The 20,803-nt window shown below is 32.8% G+C and overlaps 5 protein-coding genes across 5 annotated transcripts; 2 read left to right on the top strand and 3 right to left on the bottom strand.

Annotated features, from left to right (window-relative positions):
* Positions 1-752: 752 nt before the first annotated feature.
* LOC25490906 (omega-3 fatty acid desaturase, endoplasmic reticulum) lies at positions 753-5,190 on the top strand. Its single transcript, XM_013604813.3, has 8 exons — positions 753-1,182; positions 1,273-1,362; positions 1,496-1,562; positions 1,925-2,017; positions 2,117-2,302; positions 2,405-2,485; positions 3,377-3,514; positions 4,807-5,190. Exons 1-8 carry the CDS (start codon positions 872-874, stop codon positions 4,996-4,998), a joined length of 1,158 nt encoding a protein of 385 aa, XP_013460267.1. The 5' UTR covers positions 753-871; the 3' UTR covers positions 4,999-5,190.
* A 3,169-nt stretch (positions 5,191-8,359) lies between these two features.
* Positions 8,360-10,526, bottom strand: LOC112420190 (uncharacterized). Its single transcript, XM_039832040.1, has 2 exons — positions 9,921-10,526; positions 8,360-8,575 (listed from the first exon to the last, which is right to left on the bottom strand). The coding sequence occupies exons 1-2, from the start codon at positions 10,524-10,526 to the stop codon at positions 8,360-8,362; spliced, it is 822 nt and encodes a 273-aa protein (XP_039687974.1).
* Positions 10,527-11,299: 773 nt separating this feature from the next.
* LOC25490905 (glutathione S-transferase T2) lies at positions 11,300-12,145 on the bottom strand. The gene has a single exon (XM_039832039.1). The coding sequence runs from the start codon at positions 12,143-12,145 to the stop codon at positions 11,300-11,302; it is 846 nt and encodes a 281-aa protein (XP_039687973.1).
* A 3,674-nt stretch (positions 12,146-15,819) lies between these two features.
* LOC25490904 (uncharacterized) lies at positions 15,820-17,607 on the top strand. Its single transcript, XM_013604811.3, has 2 exons — positions 15,820-16,810; positions 17,186-17,607. The coding sequence occupies exons 1-2, from the start codon at positions 15,940-15,942 to the stop codon at positions 17,542-17,544; spliced, it is 1,230 nt and encodes a 409-aa protein (XP_013460265.1). The 5' UTR covers positions 15,820-15,939; the 3' UTR covers positions 17,545-17,607.
* A 1,445-nt stretch (positions 17,608-19,052) lies between these two features.
* Positions 19,053-19,766, bottom strand: LOC25490903 (zinc finger CCCH domain-containing protein 29). The gene has a single exon (XM_024778883.1). The coding sequence runs from the start codon at positions 19,764-19,766 to the stop codon at positions 19,053-19,055; it is 714 nt and encodes a 237-aa protein (XP_024634651.1).
* Positions 19,767-20,803: the final 1,037 nt, after the last annotated feature.

The following is a 20,803-nucleotide window of genomic DNA, read 5'->3' as shown; positions in this document are numbered from 1 at the left end:
CATACCCTTTGTCAATTAATCTTATATTTTTCAATAAAACTAATTAATGCTATATATTTGGAAAACTAAAATTTGTTTTTTTAAACAAAGTTTGTTTGTTTTGTTTTAAAACAAAATTTGTTTTTTGTTATCTTCAAATTTAAATAAAACTTTGTTATCTATGATAACGGTACCATTGGTTTGGCCATAGTTGAAGCCTTAAATTTGATTAAAGGAGTTGGAGGAAAGTTAATTTTTTGTTAGCTTTTGATTAATGTGAAGTTGGAATAATTTTGATATAGACTTAAAATAATTAAAGATATATGTAAAATATTTAGAAAATTAAAAATTGTTTGTTATGAAAAAAAAGGCTCGTAAATAAATAGAAATTTGTTGGAGAAAGAGAGTAGTAACTAACAATTGTTTGTTATTTATTAAATTTATTGGAAAGATAAAATGTGTAAAAAATAGGAAATTATTAGTGAATTAAAATGAGGGTATAATAGAAAAAAAATGTGCAAAAATACACTTTGTTATTTTTGTGTTAAAATATGAAGAAAAAACAAAGATATATGTTTTATGTTGAAAATTGACACAAAACAACATTCTAAAAAAAAAAAAAAAAACTTGAACCGAAAAAATTAGGGTCGGTTTGTTAGAGAAAACAAAGGAGGTATACTTTGTTTGGTCACAAACATTACCCTAGTTTTTAATTAATTAATTATTGTTTTTGTTACTTTTTGCTGTTATATATATACGTGACCCCATGTGTACTAAAAGAATTCATCAACATCTAGGTTTGTACTCATCTCACAACTAGCTATATTATTCCCCTTATTTTCGAGCCTCCACCACCACAACAACATTGTTAGCAGAGAGAACATCAACAACAATGGCTGTGAAAGAACCACAAACTCTGCAACATGTTGGTAATGGTGATGTTGTTGATGCAAAAAAACATCAACAGAATTTTGATCCAAGTGCTCCTCCACCATTCAAGATTGCAGAGATTCGTGCTGCCATTCCAAAACATTGCTGGGTCAAGAATCCATTGATTTCTCTTGGTTACGTTCTAAGAGATTTGTTCATTGTCATTGCATTGATTGCTGCTGCAATTCATTTCAATAACTGGATCTTTTGGCCAATCTATTGGATTTCTCAAGGGACAATGTTTTGGGCTCTTTTTGTTCTTGGACATGATTGGTAATTAATTCATTAATTTATTCAATTTCAATGCTTTTAATGCAAATTTAATTCTCTTAATTTTTTTTCAATTTTTTTGGATTGTAACAGTGGCCATGGAAGCTTTTCAAATAGTTCTTTACTGAATAGTTTGGTGGGCCATTTCTTGCATTCATCAATTCTTGTACCATATCATGGATGGTTAGTTTATTTGATTCTTTTATAATATGCTTTTCTTTTTCAATTTATACTTTTTAAGATTCCTTTTGTTTTTATTTTTTTTTTTTTTTTTGAATCTGATTTGACAATCCAATCATGTGAATTATTTTTACAGGAGAATCAGTCATAGAACTCATCATCAAAACCATGGTCATGTTGAGAAAGATGAATCATGGGTTCCTGTATGTGTTTTCTCTTCTTCATTATAGCGTGTCTCGTGTCTGACACAGACACATATGATTGTATTGAATTATATCATTTTTTTAAATATATTGATATGTCGTATCTGATGTCCATGTTTGAGTCTATGTTTCATAGGTTGCATGTCTGAATCTGCGGTGAATTTGTCACAATCACATTGAATCAATGTAATTTTACACCCATTTCACTTTGGAGATTTAAGAATAACACAGCGTCAGTGTAATTTTAACCAATTTAGTGTGATTCCAGACATGCACGTGATGGGCCTAAAGATGTGAAAAATTCTGACCATATTGTTTGTTTCTGATATAATTTATGTATATGTCTTTGTCTAATGTCTCAGCTGACAGAGAAGATGTACAAGAGTTTAGACAACATGACAAAAACAATGAGATTTACTTTTCCATTTCCAATCTTTGCATACCCTTTTTATTTGGTGAGAAATTTCATTTACAACATTAATATATATATTTTTCATTTGTTTTATGATAATTAGAATTAACAATTTCTTAATCTTTTTTGTATCACATTTCAGTGGAACAGAAGTCCTGGTAAAGAAGGTTCACATTTCAATCCATATAGCAAATTGTTCACACCAAGTGAGAGAAAAGATGTGATAACTTCAACTGTTTGTTGGAGTATCATGTTTTGTTTGCTTACATATTTATCCTTAATTAAGGGTCCAATTGTTATGCTCAAACTCTATGGTGTTCCATATTGGGTAAATCTAATCTCACTTTGACATTTTCTTTGCAGTCTAAAATTAGTTAAATTTTATCAAATTTAATAGCTATTAATTTTGACTGATTTGTGTTGAATGTAGATCTTCATTATGTGGTTGGACTTTGTCACATATATGCATCACCATGGTTACAGTCAAAAACTCCCTTGGTACCGTGGACAGGTAATTTAATTTAAGAATATTATTATTTCTCTGTTTCTTCAATTTTTTGTCACTGTTTTGTTGGATGTTTATGCGATAAAATAGAATCTCAAAAAGCCAAAGGAATAGGACTTCACTTTAGTTTCAGATTTCATTTTTTTTTATTCCTTTTTTTCAATTTTTTTTTAATTTCTGCCTTTAAAATATTTACATAAACAGTAAAAAAATTTTTTTACCGTCGGTAAAAAAATATTTACTAAACCAAGGGACCTTATTAACTATACTATGTTTGGTTGAGATAAATAAATTCGGTCATTGATATAATGTAACAATCGTTGGAGAAACATTACCTACTTTTCAACCGAACTCTGCATCGTTAGAAAATATAAAGTTAAAAAATTACATTTTTGGAATTATTATAAACATAAATTTTCAATCCAAGTTCAAACAAATTGAAAATGCATGTGTGTGTGTTTTTTATATACTAAAAATTTGTATTTTTTGATAAATGGATTCAGATCTACTTTATTTTGTCATCTTCTAAAGTAAAAGTCATGTCCTTGGAAGGCCATGGCTGCCCAATTTACACCGACTATTAAATTGAATTTTGCTACTGTCCATTCAAATAAAGAAACCTTTTTAAAATATAAAAAAATATTAAAGATATTTTGAAACAGAACATATTTATATACAATTTTTGTCGTACCTCAAACGAATTTAGGAACTTGTTCCATGACAACATGTTAATACACGCATGATATTTGAACATCCAAATTTTTTACATATTCATTCAACATTTTTTTTATTATATCATCAATATATTACATCTATAAATGAGTTTTTTTCCGTCTTTTTTCTCTCTGTTTCAAGGTGTATACTAAACATTTTCAATATATTTTGGTGATTTTATAGGAATGGGATTATCTAAGGGGTGGTCTAACAACGGTGGATCGTGACTATGGTTGGGTTAACAACATTCACCATGACATTGGCACCCATGTTATTCATCATCTTTTTCCACAAATTCCACATTATCATTTGGTTGAAGCGGTACACAATCTCTTTCTCTCTTTATCTTATGTCATATTCTCTTTTTACTTTCTTAATAACAAAAGGGCAAAAGGGCCTAAATAATAAAGGCCCACAGTTCAACTTGGGTAGTGGCCTTGGAAGTGGAGGGTGACTACACAGTGACTTTGTCCTTACTGTTAGGGTTTAGAATCCTAGAGGTAACTCCACAATTATGTTCGCTTAATGGAGAATCAAACTTGAGACCTTGAGAAGAAGTATACTCTCATATCTCAAGTCAATACTATCAGACTGAACCAAGTGGATTATTTTTCCACCCTAATAATTTTTCGTGCACAGTTTAGATTATAGAATCCGAACAACATAGATAGCCTATAAAAACCTCAAAAACATGTTGAAATATTTTGGATTTTAGAATCTGAATAGGACGCACGAAAAATTTATAGGATGAAAAAAAGTAATAACCATTTCTTATTGATTTTTTTTATTTTATTTTTATAACACACCCCCTTTGTATACATCTAAACAACATTAAACAAAAGGAAGACATTTGATTATTTTGAAAAAGAATATCCGGTTAGGTGCATAGCCAGGAATCCAAACATATTGAAAATGAGAGAGAGAGAGAGAACCAAAAAGTAATCATTTTATATTTTTCAGACACATAATGCATGTAGTGAACACTTGTAATATAGACAAAAGATTGAAGACAGATTAGAAGAAATGCAAACAAAACAAGCAGATGAAATGGCATGCATGTAGTAAACACCTGTAATAATAGACAGAAGATTGAAAACAAATTAGAAAAAATGAAAACAAAACACCAGATGAAATATCATGCATGTAGTGAACACTTGTAAATTGTAATAATAGACAGAAGATTGAAGACAAATTAGAAAAAAAATGCATTTTTATAAACAACAAAAATAGTGTTTGGCCTATTCAAAAATTCTGAAAATCCTAGATTTTTTTTTTTTTTTAAGGAATCTTTTTAAAACATTGTAAAAGAAGACAAATATTAGATCTATATTTTTTTTGTCATTTGGTCAAGTGGACATAACTTCACCTTTAAGGTGAATAATTGAGGAATGCGGGGCTCGAACCATAACTCCTACATATATAATACAACGTCTCTATCAACTAAGCTATACAGTTGAAATGCAAATGAAAAATTTAAACCTCTAAACTTCTAAAAATGTTGGGGTGTATTATCAAAACAGGGGTGTCAATAATTTCTCCAAAAAGAATCAAAAGCATTTCTTCAATTACACTAAAAGTCATTTTCTTATTTGTTTTTTTTCATCCTATTTCAGACTGAAGCAGCAAAGCCAGTGCTAGGAAAATATTATCGTGAGCCAGAGAAATCAGGGCCAGTTCCACACCATCTATTCAAGTATTTCCTTCACAGCATGAGTCAGGACCACTTTGTGAGTGACTCAGGAGACATCGTATTCTACCAAGCAGATCCTAAGCTCCAAAATAATACTTGGACCAAGTCTGAGTAACAACATTTTATGCTAAATTTAAATTTGTTTCTGCCACTCAATTGTTTCTTTTAGGTTACTTATAATGTTTTACCATAGCAAGTCTAGGTGAATTGTATAAGATTTTGTTTCATGAAGAACGTTAGAAATGCGTTTGTGTTTTTCAATAATTCATGACTTTTATTTAATTTAAGAAGTTATGTTATAAATGCATCTATTTCTCAAGTTAATTAGATGTTTTGACATGTAAAAGTTCCTAGCATGTTTAATGGTTTTGTTAGGGGATATACATCATGTCTTGTTAGAGTGTAAAAATAAAATGAACCGTTCAATTTTAACCAACAATGCATGGTTATAGGATTAGTATTATCTTGTTAAACCTCTAAGGTTATCACTTATAAATGAACCATCTACTTGTACAAGTGTCACGAATCATGGAGTCCTAGGGATAAAGGTCAAAGTGATCAGCAAGAAAGGGTGCATAAGAGTATTCATGTGAGAGATGCCCATAGAGATTCATTATAGAAATGAATTGGTTTGATAAAAGATAACAAGAGAGTACAATGGTGAGAGTTATTTATAAGGATGAACTAGTCTAACTAACTCCTAACTACCTAACTAACCAACTAGCCATAGTTTATCTATCAACTAACTATGGTTTATTCACTATACGCTAATGACAAGAGATGGATCAATGCCATATTGTATTATCTTGCTTTAAGAACATAGGAGAACCAATTAGATGCTATGTAGTTGAGAGATAATTTGATTCTTTAAGCATGTGATTATAATTTATAAATTTGACTCCTGACCGGTGCATGTGAAATAACACTTGTTTAGAGATGTCAACCTTTTAAAAAGATCCTCGTAGTTTGAATGATTAGTCTCTAGTTTTCGGCCGAGGATTCTTTTGATCAACCAAAAAAAGAACATAGGAGTGTAATTATTTTGCTCGAATTAGATTCATATTATGTGCTTCTACTAAATGAAATCAAATCCCTTCTATACTTAAAGGACTGGACCAATTCCCTTTACTATTCCTCTAGAGATACAAAAAAAAAATGTGCTCATATGTTACCTCAACATCAGCACTCTGCTCCTTTTGATTCTCAAGTCGTGGACAGTTGGCACACCTTTCCTTTACTAAACACTGTTTTGTTGTATGATGATTTTTTACAGCAACAAACTTATATTATTTATTTAACAAAATAGGGAAGATCTAAGATGAGATCAAGTTAAATATATGGTGGTTAACATACAATTTTGACACCCTCGTTAAAACATGAGCGGCAAAATTAGCTTGTCTATTAATATAACTTATCCTTAAGTTTGGATAAAGTGCTAATAACCTCTGCCAACAATGAATTGATCCAAGCGGTAAGAGACTTGGACTCCTTAAGTATGTGGTCAGATGATTGATTCCCGAGTCTTTCGTATAGAAAAATTCAGTTAGGAGGAGACAACCCATCTTGTGTGTCCATAGATTTCTTGACAGAGATAATTACTGTTATGCAGCGGTGAACACTTCATGTCAAAATATAGGATCCGATCAGCATTTTTTCGACTAAAATCTTTCAGATTCTACAATCTCAGGCATTTTTTTCCATCTTGAGCAACCTGTGCGCCTAAACAACAATCATTGTGCTTTAAATCAAGAATAGGCACATTACAAATAAAATATGTTATTCAATTCATTTTTCCTTTATTCTATTTTCAATTATGTGTCTGTCAAAATCCATTTTAGTTAGGCTTGTAACAAAGACGTCTTTCTCATAAGATTGTCCTCATAATTATCACAATAATAATTATAATTATGAAGACATAAATTATGAGTTGGCTTTGTGCCTAACATAGTACTTCATCAAGCACAGGAACAAACTGATTTGCTCTTTCAAACCATATGTTTATACATATTGGTGGTACTTCAACCACATGTAGTTCTTATGAACAGACAAGAGTGCTTGGCGGTCCACTGATGGGCCACTAAATTAAGGATGCACCCTAAGTTGGCACTAATGGGCCCAAGAGAAAACCAATGTTAAGATCTAGAAAATTGTTCACCACATTCCTTAAATTGCTATTTTCTTCGACTGTCGTTAATTCAACAGCAGTCAACTATCGTTCGGCTTTCCTACGACAATTAACTGTTGTTAGAAGTTTTAATATCGGTTAAACCTACTTAAAAATTGATTAACTCGCTCTAAAAAGTGTCCAATGACACTTGACTACTGCTGGAAAATCAAGTGGGCAGTTAAGTGCTATTAGAGTATGTTTTTGAACAATTTCAAAAATGAAATGAGCAATTTTCTAAGATTTATATGGAATACTATGAATTTGTGTAGTTTACTTATCAAAATTCACTCCTTGATCTTTTAATCTATTTTTTGAACGCACAAAAAGGGAACTTCTACGGTACACTCATAAAGTGAGATGTACCGGTACTCCTGCTTCATAATTAAATAAATTAACGATCATTTTTTATGTAATAAATATTATTTTTCAATATTTATATTTTATAGAACATTATTTCATAATAAAAAATATCATTTCATTGTTTATAAGAATTATAGTAATTTTTTTACATATTATCATAAAAAATAATGAATGTTCTCTATTATGAGTGATAAAAATTCAAAAAATAATAATTTTATTCTGTTAACATTTTTGATGAATAAGATTTAATTATTATAATTATAAATGATAAAAAATAATATTTTTTTTCAAAAAACAACTTATTTAACTATTAATTTAAAGAGTGGTGTACCGGTACACTTAAATATATTGGGTGTACTATAGGATTTGCCGCACAAAAAATAATCATCGGTTGTTTATTGAATCAAAACTTTTCATTAGGTACTACGTTTTTTTTTTCAACTTTAAGCACTGTATTGTATTATTTTCCATTTTTAATGGATTTCATTGTTATTTAACAAAAGTCTATCCGGGATATTTTCTTCATGAATCCAAAATATTACATGAAAAATGCTAGTGTCACACTCCCTAACACACTCCAATAAATAATAGACACATCACCCATTTTTTTGTTCCTTTAACATGCAATAGGTACAAACAAAAGTACTTTTTTTTTTTGTCAAGTAGCCTAGTGACTAGAGCTCACACAATTTAATTGTGGATAAGTGGAGTGTTCGAGGTTCGAACCCCGCTCCTGCATATAATATGCAATATCTTTACCAACTGAGCTAAGCTAACGGAGATCAAACAAAAGTACTTTAACTTTGAAAAAAAATATTATTATTTTTTGTTCACCATCTTCCTGCAGTGGTTTTTTTTTTTTTTTTGCCGATGGTGGTTGTGGTGCTATAGACATCAGCATTATCCTCCTCCTTCAAAAGTAACAGTGCTATACTAAGAATACCCATTTCTAATTTGCTTCAATTTGTGTCCCTTGTACACCCTTTTTCAAGAAGAGCCATGGAAACATGCCATCATCCTCAACTTTCATCTTTTCTTTTAGGTTGCAATTCCAAAAATTGATAAGAGGGGTTGTTGTTAGAAATTGAAAACGAAATTGAATTGAAACCGGAGAAGGAGGGTATTGAAATTGAGAACGAGAATGGGGCAGAAATGGAAATGGATCCTTCAAAATTGTATTTTATTAGATGAATTAAAATCATATGTAATCATAACCCACAACTCAGATCTATTTTATGAGAGGAATGAAACTCATATATAAAAATCGATTTAACTCCCCCATCAACAGGAAAGTTCACAACAAAGAAACATGTTGGCCAGAAAAATGGGCTGTGGTTGCAGCTCATGACCCCTTGGAGATGACGAACCAGCACTTAATTCATAAAAAAGAAAGAAAAAAATAATGTTGTTTTCCTTCCACCTGTAGAACCGGTTACCAGGTAAAGGAGTTAAGAAAATGGATGACGTAGCTTTATATTATTGGAGTGTGTTATAGGAGTGTGTTAGAGAGTGTGATGGTAGCATTTCTCAAATTACAATTTCACACTTTAATTTTTCCCAATTAATTTCAGAATTTTTGTTAAAGTACCCTACTTCCAACATCAAATATACCAGTAACTTGCCCTTTCGCAAAGAAGTAAGTTTACAACTATTTTAGTTTGAAAGTTTACAAATATTGATTATTTTAGTAATTTTTAAATTTATTTTGGTAGGTTGTTGGAACCTCAAATGGATTACACACAATGTCTTTTCCATGATATTCAAGATTAGACCATCCTTAATGGTTTTTACCATTCAACACCATTCAACACCACTTTTTCAATTCCCAACACTTCACATCATTTTCTCTCTCTTATTCAACACTCATTCAACTTTTACCCCCTCCAATGGTTTTTCATTCAACACTCTACCCCACCACTTTTTATTTTTTATTCTTAGTTAATTTTTGTTTTTATAATTACATAAAATTATCGATTATAATTAAATTAAAATAATACAATTAACTATTTATTTTTTAGTATTTTTGGAAAAAAAAAATTTGTAAAATAATTTATTTTTATTTTCTTAATTTCAAATTCAAGTACAACAAACTAAGCACGCGGCACACAAATAACTTAAAATGCAATACAACAAACTAAACATAAAACACACAAGTAATTTATTTAGTACGATACAAATCATCTTCAATCACGATACATTCCAAACTTTGTCCATATGTGTTTCACTAGATCTGCTTGCAATTCGTGATGAACATCTGGATCACGCAACTCGGATCTACCACGCACATGATTTGCAAAAGCTGGTAACACCTCGGTCGAGTATGGTTGCGATGTACTTGATCCACTTCCCCCAGGTTGCTCAAAATCAGTCCAACGTTGAGCATATGTATCTCGTTCATCCTCAACAATCATATTATGTAATATGATGCATGACCTCATGATGATACCCAAATCGGCTATGTCCCACAAGCGAGCTGGTTCACGGATGATTTTAAATCGAGCTTGAAGCACTCCAAAAGCACGTTCGATGTCTTTCCGACATCCCTCTTGATGTTTTGCAAATAACTTATCGGGTTCACTTTGAGGAAGTCTAATTGATTTGACGAAAGTTGGATACGAAGGGTAGATACCATCAACTAGATAGTATGTCATATTATAGGGACGTTGATTCACAAAGTAATTCACCCTCGGAGCCTTTCCCTGTTCCACATCATCAAACACTGGTGACCGGTCTAAAACGTTTATATCGTTCAACGTTCCCGAACATCCAAAAAAGGCATGCCAGATCCATAGATCATGAGATGCAACTGCTTCCAGAATAACTGTGGTGGTTCCCTTATCCCCCCTAGTAAATTGACCTTCCCATGCTTTAGGACAGTTTTTCCACTCCCAGTGCATGCAGTCAATACTGCCGATCATCCCTGGGAACCCCCGCATTTCACTAACATGCAGTATTCTTTGCAGGTCATCTTGGGTTGGTGCTCTCAAATACACTTCCTCATAGAGTCGTATGATTCCTTTGCAGAATCTAAGTAAGCATTCCAATGCTGTATTACTTCCTATTTTGATGTATTCATCGACCGCATCTGCTGCCACACCATATGCTAACATTCGCATTGCTGTGGTACATTTTGCTAACGGTGATATACCTTCTTTATTGGCTGCATCAATTCATTGGGTGAAGTAGTTATCACTACTTGAAAGATCTCCAACGATTCGAAGGAAAACATGTTTTTGCATCCGATACCGACGACGAAATATTGCATCGTCGTATGTAGGTGCATCGGCAAAGTAGTCATCAATTAGTCTTTGGTTTGCAGCTGCATGATCTCTATTGAAATATTTTCTAGTACGAGATGCACTACCTTCTTCTAGTTTTTTTCGACGCTGAATAAATCGGTTGACGATATAAGTGTCTTCAACATCACGTTTTTGGAAGTAGGCTTCGATATCATGAGGGTCCATTGGAAATTTTTTTGGAAGTAGATATGAATGAGATTTGTGAAATTGGAAGTAGATATGAATGAGATTTGTGAAATTGGAAGTAGATATGAGTCCCTATATATAAGCACATTGTGTGGTGGACATTGACGGATTCGAAATAAGTTATTGTAGGTAAAATAATGGCCACATAGTGTGCATAATTATTAAAGCAAATAGTAGGTGAAATAATGGGCACATAGTGTACGTAATTATTAAAGCAAATAGTAGGTGAAATAATGGGCACATAGTGTACGTAATTATTAAGGCAAATAGTAGGTGAAATAAGTCACGAGGGACTAGACAACACTAGGGACTATCACTGAGGACTAGACAATACTGACAATTATTAAAGTAAACATTGGGACCTAGACAACACTGACAATTTTGACCGAATACAAACAAATATTTCAAAACAGCTCACGCACCAAGTTTTCCAACAGCTCTTTTTTCCGGTCATCAAGATGCTCTTCAGAACTTAACTTTAGATACATTTTCATTTTCGTCAATCTGTTTTTCTCCTGTTGCACCTTGGTGTACTCTTTCAAATGTTCAATCTCTTTATCCTTGATTTCTTTGAATTGAACCCACTCCTTTTCCACCTCCTCCAAGCCAGCAGCGTCCTTACTTTTCTTTTTACCTTTTTTTTTAGCTGCCTCCCTACCCATTGGACGAGCACTAGATCCTACGGAGTCCTCGTGAGATCTCCTAGATCCACTACTCCCTGACCCAACATTTCCTCCCATCTGACTACCATAACGTGGTTGATCACGGAGAGCGTGCCATTCTTCATTCAAAGTAAATTGAATATTCTTCCCACCTGCAAATAATTCCTGCGCTTTTGTCAAAACATCATCTTCCGACCAACCGCTTCCTTGCATACGCTTAGCGCTTTCATAAGCACCAATCCATTTATTTATTATTTTGCTCATATAATTAAAACGGTTTCGGCAGGCAACTAGATCGCGGGGAGAATCGAATGAGCAATACTTATTACAATACTCAGCAATTTTACCCCAATATGTTTCTCCTCTCTGGTTTCTCCCGACAACACTGCTTGTTTCATATTTAATCCATTCACTAACTAGAACCAAATTTTGTTGAGTGTTCCATGCTGGTTCCTTACTTCTCTTGCTCTTAGGAGTTGAATCTTCTGGAGTGACTTCATCAGCAACTGCCATGCCACCAGGAGTTATTTGTGTTGAAAATTCAGGATATTGGGTTGCATCAACACTAGGAAAATTTTCATTCCCCATTGGCATATAACCATTAAACGGGGGTGTTTGAGATGAATATCTCATCATAGATCCATAATATGGATGAAAGTTTGGAACAGAGGATGACTGGTTGAAATTTGGTGAAAAACCAAAATTAGGTACGTTTTGATGTATGTTTTGAGGACGTTGGTTATAAAATTGATTTGGATTTGGATAATTGTTGGGATTTTCGTAGTTATATGGGTAATTAGAAAAATTTTGGGTGTTGAAATGGTTATTATTGGGATCCATTTCACAAAAAATAAGATTAAAACTTCACTTAGTTTGCTAATAGAAAGATAATAATAAGATGAAGATAGTGAAAAACTTGGTTTTTTTTTCTGTGTCCAAATCAAACGATCCAAGTCTCTATTTATAGAGGAAAAAAAATCATGAATTTTGGTAATTATTTATTTTTTTTAAAATTAATTTACAACGAAATAATTGAGGTCAAATTATTAAAATGATAAGAATCCGGACAGCCAATTAAAACGCGCCACGTGTCATTATCTATCCAAAAAGTCATTCTCTCTCCGCATGTCTGACGCATCACGCGCCTTGTCTGCGCGTGTAACGCACGCGCCCGTTTTGGGCCAATTTCTCGTCGCCACGTGTCCGGCCTGGCAGGGTTCAATTGTGTTGAATCGGTTCACCTTCTCTCTCTTCTATTCCCTCATTCAACACACTTTAAACACACCATTGGAGGGGAAATTGGTGTTGAATGTCTCATTAAATTGGCCATTGGAGATGGTCTTACCGAAACAAGATTAACCACATGCAACCTCACAAAGTAATATAAATATACATCCTTTTTCAGAAATCAATTTTTAAATTGTTTTTCATACATTATCAAACATCTTATATTTCACTTCTCTTGGAGACCTTATCGTGAAGAGTAGTGATATTTGAACAACCATTCATACAATTTTTGGTGATAACCTTTTTTTCTCTCTTTTCAAGGTTAAAAACAATGGAGAATCTACAATAAGTACTCATGTCAAACAATAACAAAAACAATAACAAAAACAAAGAACCCATCCCACTAAAAATAAGAGCAAAAACTAAAACAACACTAGAAATTAAACTAAACTCCAATCATGAGCACCTAACCACAACGAACAAGAGAAAGACTAGGAACATAACCCATCAATCAACCAACCCTTAGAAAAATCCACCATAAAATACAATATGCCAACACAGAATAAGTTCATGATTCCACTCATAAAAGGAACATATGTGATAAATTGACTTAATAATTAAAAGGTACATATCAACTTAGAGTTAACTAGTAATATGTTGACCTAAGTCATCCGCAACTCAAAATATATTTACACATACGTGTTTGTAAAAAAGACTAATGTACAACTATAAAATATTATTAAATTCCAAAAATAAATAACTCTAGGTTATTGAATAAAATTTTCTTTTTACACATTAGTCCCACCTTATGAATATTTATAAGGAGGGAAATTTTTTCTTTCTACAATGCGTTGATGTTTTTTTCTTCTTCTTTAGGGATACAATGCATTAATGTCCTTAAATTAAATAAATATTTATATCATCTATAAAAAAAGAATCAATAATAAAATGAACTTTTTTTATGAGACTTGATATGGACTTTTAAGAGCAAATTTTGTTAAATTGTGGGCTGAAAGAAACCCAATTTCATAAAATTAGTTTTCTTTTTTTCATATGGGCCATATAGAAAACCAAACGACCCACTGCCTAACAAAATTGATCTCAGTGTGTTGGCTCGAAACCAATTCAAAATAGCTATCAAGATTTTGTTCATTAAAAAGGGCTTACATCATTTCAAATGAATCAACTTTGACAAATAAACTAAGAAATACAATTTCCGTTCAAAATTGAGATCCTAATTTCTCCCCATCGTTCCATCCATGCTCGAACCATTTGAATATGGATAACTACAAATTGCTTCCACTAAAGCATAACATCAATATCGTCTCAAATCGCAACCTCGAAACCATATAGTTCAAGCTTTGATCGCGCCGCGACACTCTGAGTTTGAAGAATTGGACGGATAAGCTTTGATAATCATATCCATAACAGGTATCTCCTTGCTTTTATAGCGTGATTATTTCTTTCCCCACCAAATAGAATATATTGTAAAAAATGTCTTGTTTATGGCTATTATTTTGGTTTTATGTCTGAATAAATCAAAGATTGATGAAGAGGCTTATGACTATCTCAACCTATCGGAACTTATCTTCCGATAGACTTTTTTTCTTACATAACTAACTAATAAGATATTATCTTTTGATGAGAAGCATTGGAGGGATTTTATAGCAATATGTAAAGCAATTATCGACTATCTTCAGTTTGCCTACAGTTCCTATTTCTTAGTCTTACCTTAGAATTCACCTTTGTCCAACCTTAATTAGAACTTCACAATGAGCATTGAAAAGTACAACTTCAAATTATGAAAGTAGTTACACAGTTGTTGGACAACCATGACCAAAAGTCAGTGTCTTCTGCCACAGAACCCAATAGAATTTCTTCTAACATACTGACAACATTGCCAGTAACACAAGATGACAAAAAAAACATAACCAGTACTTACACCATTGAGTTCCAATCTTCATTTTTCACTTACCCTTCAAACAGTTTCTGTCAAAAGTAAAACCCTCATCCAATAGAAAGTAAACTCTCACACTTTTTTTCTTTGAAACTTTGAACTTAAACCAATATAGCAAAAGTGTAAAACTAGTACTATCTACACGCGCCCCAAGAGCGTGCTTTTTGTCTGCTTAAAATGGGAAACAATGCATAATTTTAGCACTAAAAAAAGACTTTACACGCGCGTGGAAACATTGGACACTGAACTATGTCAAATTGTCAAAGTGATAAAAAGTTAGAAAACATCACTTCCACATCATGCTAAACTCATAACTTTGTTCTTTCTTTCTCATATTCAAATCCAAAGCCCGCCACCCTTTGTCCCCTTTAATTATGTAGGAAAATTCAAATCTCACTTTTCATTGTTCTCATTGCTTTCTTTTTTCTATTTGGAAATTCTTACTTTATTTATCTTTGTACTAAATTCAAGTTTGAGTTTGTATTTTAGTAGTTACTTTGTTGGCATCAAAATAACAAAAAACACCCCAAATATGTATTTTAAATAATTTTATAGATCATACTAATTAACAAAAGACATATTCGAACTCACTTAGAACGACCTAAATATGTTGATTTTGGACTTTAAAGTATGCTCGTCTTAAAGTTTTAGGTTCGACTATCCTCAGTGATAGTTGTCGTGGCTAGTCCATACAGAATTTTGAAGCTCCAATTTTAAATAGACCCCCACAAGTGGACGGTGAAATTGAACCTCTGAAATTAGTCATTCTTTAAGATAGATACCGAGTTTTTTTTTAAAAAATAAATTAAAAATTAACCTGACTAAAAAGACACATTCAAAAGACTAATCACTAACAAAAGACACATTGAAATTCATTTTAATAATTTTTATAAATTTAAAGTAATATAATTTGGAAATAATATCTCATCAAAATTACTCTCATTCAATTTAGTCAAAAAGAAAATTAAATTATTCTTATTCAATAATAAGATATTATCCCAATATTCTATTATAATAAATATTATTGTGTGAGAGAGAGAAAGACTCACTTTAAAGACCAAAATGGTTGTTATTTTTAGTCCTTAGTTTAAGACTCCAACAAAGTAACAAATTTCACTTTATTTTTGTGTATATTTATTTTATCATATAGTTTTTATTTTCTGTTAATTTGTTTCTTTATGTTTCTTAGATCATTCAAATGATGAAACTCTCAACTCAAACTCAAACTCAAACTCCAACTTCATCTTGTTCAAATGTATCTCCACCAATGTGTAGCAGCTCCAAATCCACAACTACAGGATGTCTCACAGCCATCATGCGCAAGATTCTTTGCTCCGGAAACCTTCCAAAAGACTCGTCGAATCAAACCACAGAATTTGATTCAGCAAATTCTGTTCTAAGTGTAAATGATCACAACTTGGGCGTTTCTGCTGTTACTCCTCCTCCTCCTTTAGTGGCAAGGTTGATGGGTTTAGAATCAATGGTTGAGGTACCTTTTGCGTCGAAACCAGGTTCACTTTCGCGTAGCAAGTCGATGAATTCTTTGGACTATTTGGGAGAAAGCAATGGGAAGATTGAGAGTTTGCATCATAAGAGAGTTGGTTCAACATTGTCTTTTAGAGAGCCACCAACTTTTCAAATGAGTGAAAATGAGAGCTTTTTTGTGCTTAGTTTTGGAAATGAAGGTGAGAGTGGTAAAGGGTTGAAATCAAATGGGAGAAAAAAGAAAATGAGTTGTTCAGAATTGAAGGAGAAGAAGAACAAGAGAGAGATTGTTTGTGATGAGAAAATGAGCAAAAGGGTTTCTAATAAACTTCAAGAAATCACCAATACTTCGCATCGGTTTAAGGCTTCTTCGTCTGAAAAGAAGTGTTTTGATTCAGAAGCAGGTGAGTTGTTGAAGGCAATGAATTGCAAGGAAGTTGTAGTTGGTGAAAGGCTGAAGAAGAGAAGGACGAGGAAGAAGCGAAGAAATTGTTATACAGAACAGAAGATAGAAACTGAATGCAAATCAGATGATTTAAGTCCTGTTTCTGTTCTTGAATTTGAGCGCAAGTCTTGTGTAGCAGGTTTGTTTCTTTTGCGAATTTGATGTGTTCAACTTTTTTCTGATTTCTAGCTGCAATTGATGCGTCGTGATCTTTCGTATTAAGTTCATGTTTAAATCAACTACGAGTTTGATGAAATCACAGTGTGCCGATCGGATTTTAATCATACGCTAAACTAAGTATAATCATGGTGTCACTGCGATTTTGTAAAATTCAGTGTCATTTCAAACATGCACTAAGCATAGTCTTTATCAAATGAGGCTGATCCAACCTCAATTGCAATCACATTGCGATCGGAAAGACATAAAAAATCTTAATGTCGTGGACTAGATTGCCGCAACAGACCTTATCTTATAACATTGTGTTAATTGTTAATTTTTTTAATTTTTTTTGCAGGGATTGATTCTGTTGCAGTTGGTTTGAATCCAAGAAGAAAGTTGACACCGGAGCTTGAAACCGGCAAGCACATTCGTATGCGATCTGATGATAATTTGATGATTGATGAGAAGAATGATAAGGCAATTCAGAACAACATATATGAAGGATCAAAGAAGAAAGAGAAGCAAAGTTACAAGGAGTATATAGATATTTGGGATGAAGCATGCAGACTAGTTGGAGATGAATTGGCTGGTTCAAAAAATCAAGTTCATGTATGGATGAATGAACAAAGTGATTTAGGAAGTATATGTACTGATTTTGAGTCAGAAATTTTTGATCAATTGTTGAATGAAGTGGTAACTCAACTTGTTGAGTAACTACTCACAAGTTGGTAACTTCAAAATTTGTAAAAAATATAAACCTTATGAATAAAGTGGTATATGGTTAAACACCAGTTTACTTTATGACAATATTTCAATTTCAATTTTTCTTTGGTATGTAAATGAATGGAATTACATTTAGTGTCTGTGTCCTGTTCGTTGTCTGTGCCGTATCCGTGCTTCACAAGGATTGAAAAAACTTTTGGATTTTTTTAAACCAGAGTTTAACTTTAACATTTCCCAAAATGATCATCTGAGAGAAAATGAGGAGATGCTTAATGCTTTTGTGACAAAGCATTTGTGGATGTTTGTGCCTTAATCATCATTACAGAAAACATGGGATATGGATCTTCAAAGCCTGCAAAATTTTAGTAGATTGACAATATCATTATTGTTTTTGAAGAAAATAATGTTAAGGTAAAGATTCAATGACAGCTGACAGAGTTGATCTGTTAAAAGAATTGGAATTCAAATTCATCACATACAATAATATGGCTCAAAGTTTTGACCATAGTAAAGTTTAGTTGTGATGATATAAAAATATTAACTATTGAACTCAAGAAAAAAATAAAAAAAGTCAATGCTGAGAATCATACTATGACATACTACTCCGTTTTTAAATATAAGCAAAATTGACTTTTTAAGTTCATTCATTTAATAATGTATGTAGTCTATATTATGAATCACATACATCGTTAAATGAATAAACTTAAAAAGTGAATTTTGCTTATATTTAAAAACGGAAGGAGTAAGTCACAATATGAACTATGCTGAAAATGGAGTCACCACATTTTTTGAAAGAATATAAAAATATATAGTTAAAAGGTAACATTAATGACCAAGTAAAATGTCCTTGGGAATTGAGATCATAATAGAAGCAGCTATATGCTTCACACTCATAAAGCTAGAGGCTAAATGTTGCATCCACTACAACAATAAAAGCTTCCTATGACTGAATAAACGCCAAGTTCTCAACCATAACTTTAAATAGCTACAAAAGTAAATAGATTAGAGTAATGCTAGTATATGAAAACCATTTACATATACCAACAACTTAGTTAATTTTTCTAAATTAAGGGTAGTTAACAGTTATGTGCATATTTACACATAATTGAGGGAATAGGAAAATGAAAGTTATTAATGAGGGAATGTTGAAATAATTTAAGCAATTGGAATTCAAATTAAAAGTGAAGTGGGAAAATGAAAGTCAGCAAAAGTCAAATAAAAGGGTAATATAGCAAGAAGAACAAATGAAGGTTGAAAGGTGACTTGCACCATAAGTTACCCAAATTGAAAATTGCAACTCAATTGAACATAACTAATAACAAAACAAAAAATTAGGGACAAAAAAATGAGGCAATATACTTCCCTAGTAGTGCTAACAAGTTGTTACTAAAGCAGAATAGCTGCATTCTACAAAATGTCACATAAATATAATGAATATCTATAAAATTAAAAAGAAATCACACTACTGTCTGCTCATATAACATGCACAATTGCTCCGGCTAAGATGGAACAACATCCGGATTATGGCATTGCAGTTGATCAGATTCCAATGTTGGATCATCATCCTTCACAAGCGAGCTAACCCAAGATTCCTGGCTTAATAATGCATAATGGTCATCAACATTTGATGCAGCAGCTATTGTTGAAGCGTTGCTAGTATCGTTTAGGAAGCCGAAAGAATAAGATGTCGTCATTTCATTGAGTTTATCACCGGGGATAGACCAATCTACTTTTCTATCAGGGGAGTGCCAATCAGAGAAGGCAGTAGAAGGTTCTAATGCAACTGAGGTAGCAGAAGGAAGCTTGGAATTAAAGCTTGCCACGCTGCTGCACTCGAAAAAGCTCTGGCTCCGATTTGAAAAGGCATCATATCTTGAATTCACAAATGGACTACCTCTGAATTCTGGTGATCCAATCACATTTGTATTGGTAAGGTCAGAAGGGTAGCCACACAGTTCTTGGTTCACATTTTGATGCACCAGCATGTCTTTCGAAGATTGTATCGATGACCCAAAAATGTCTTCATGGTTAGTAGGATTCACTCCTGCAAGTCTATTTGACTCTTCTATTATTAGCTTCGGCATATGACGATTTTCGAGAAATTTCATGTTTAGATCAGTATTATCTCTAGCATTTAATGCAGCTTTCAATCTGTTGCTCGACATCTGAAGTGTAGGGACTGTAGTATGAATCCGAGTCGGAGTCTGCCACATGGTTCCTCCTGCAGGAGATGATGCTGCAGACGGATTCCAAGGCGGCGACGAAGATTGTATCAAAGAAGACGGTGATCTCAATGTGAAGGAATCCATTGCAGAGGCACTTGGTGAATTTGAATTTGATGTAGGTGAAGGCAAAGCAGAACTGGTATATAAGCCTTCAACAGGCGAAGCTCCTCGGGTTTGTGAGCAAAGAAGCAAATTTCTCTTGTGCATTTAGTTCCATTATTGCAAAGCGTTGTTCTGTATCGACCAGGATGCAGCCAGGACTCAAAAACACCATGTGCATATTGACATGTATCCCCTTTACTGCATGATCCATTCTGAAATTCATGACAATGGACACAGCTGTAATAATATTTCTTCGGATCACGGCGCCTTGCGATTTCCCCAGAATGAGCAAAGGGACATTCTGTCCAATCATGAGGAGCATTATCCCATGAGCAAAGCTTCACTTTGAATTTATACATCCTAAATTCATCTGTAATATATACCTCATTCTTTATGTCAGGTAGGGATCGATCGATCCGATAATCTTTCTTCATAGTTTGAGGTCCACCTACATGTTGTTTCTGCTTCACCATTTCAAAACCTGCTCCCTTAAGGCAATCTTGGTTCAGCTATATTTGTTACAAAATTATCAATCACCAGGAAATTGGCAACAAGTATTAGTTTAACTTTTAAATGTTTAATATCATAGTTCATGCATAACAATAACTATTGCACATCCTTAGCATCCAAACAGCAAGAAAATACAAACAGCTTTGCTCAATTTTGTAAAAGTATATCTTTTGTTCAATTTCAAAAGTGATTCTTATATGTTTTCAGATAACTTACCCAGGTTATATTCTTTGTACATTTTTTTAATTTTATCGACCAACGGCGTTTAATATTGTTAGATTAAGAACACATCAATGGTTATTTCATCCAACCTTTTTTCTGTCTTCCAGAGAGTGAAAGAGAAAGCATATTCTTCCATACACATTCATCAAGACACTCAAGAAACAATTTTTCAGGATCTTTCTTAGCAACCA

The sequence above is a fragment of the Medicago truncatula genome, chromosome 3, assembly GCF_003473485.1.
Source record: "Medicago truncatula cultivar Jemalong A17 chromosome 3, MtrunA17r5.0-ANR, whole genome shotgun sequence".
NCBI lineage: Eukaryota > Viridiplantae > Streptophyta > Magnoliopsida > Fabales > Fabaceae > Medicago > Medicago truncatula.
This window is presented reverse-complemented; position numbering and strand designations above follow the sequence as displayed.

What these genes read in the sequence shown, in the direction of transcription:
- LOC25490906 (XM_013604813.3), top strand. Translation starts at nt 872, where the DNA reads ATGGCTGTGAAAGAACCACAAACTCTGCAACATGTTGGTAATGGTGAT. An exon ending in CTTGTACCATATCATGGATG is followed by an intron (nt 1,363 to 1,495) that starts GTTAGTTTATTT and finishes TTATTTTTACAG; the next exon opens with GAGAATCAGTCATAGAACTC. An exon ending in TTGCATACCCTTTTTATTTG is followed by an intron (nt 2,018 to 2,116) that starts GTGAGAAATTTC and finishes ATCACATTTCAG; the next exon opens with TGGAACAGAAGTCCTGGTAA.
- LOC112420190 (XM_039832040.1), bottom strand. Translation starts at nt 10,526, where the DNA reads ATGCGAATGTTAGCATATGGTGTGGCAGCAGATGCGGTCGATGAATAC. An exon ending in ACATCGAACGTGCTTTTGGA is followed by an intron (nt 8,576 to 9,920) that starts GTGCTTCAAGCT and finishes ACAATTTTGAAG; the next exon opens with GATCCATTTCCATTTCTGCC.
- LOC25490905 (XM_039832039.1), bottom strand. Translation starts at nt 12,145, where the DNA reads ATGGGGAATGAAAATTTTCCTAGTGTTGATGCAACCCAATATCCTGAA.
- LOC25490904 (XM_013604811.3), top strand. Translation starts at nt 15,940, where the DNA reads ATGATGAAACTCTCAACTCAAACTCAAACTCAAACTCCAACTTCATCT. An exon ending in GCGCAAGTCTTGTGTAGCAG is followed by an intron (nt 16,811 to 17,185) that starts GTTTGTTTCTTT and finishes TTTTTTTTGCAG; the next exon opens with GGATTGATTCTGTTGCAGTT.
- LOC25490903 (XM_024778883.1), bottom strand. Translation starts at nt 19,766, where the DNA reads ATGTGGCAGACTCCGACTCGGATTCATACTACAGTCCCTACACTTCAG.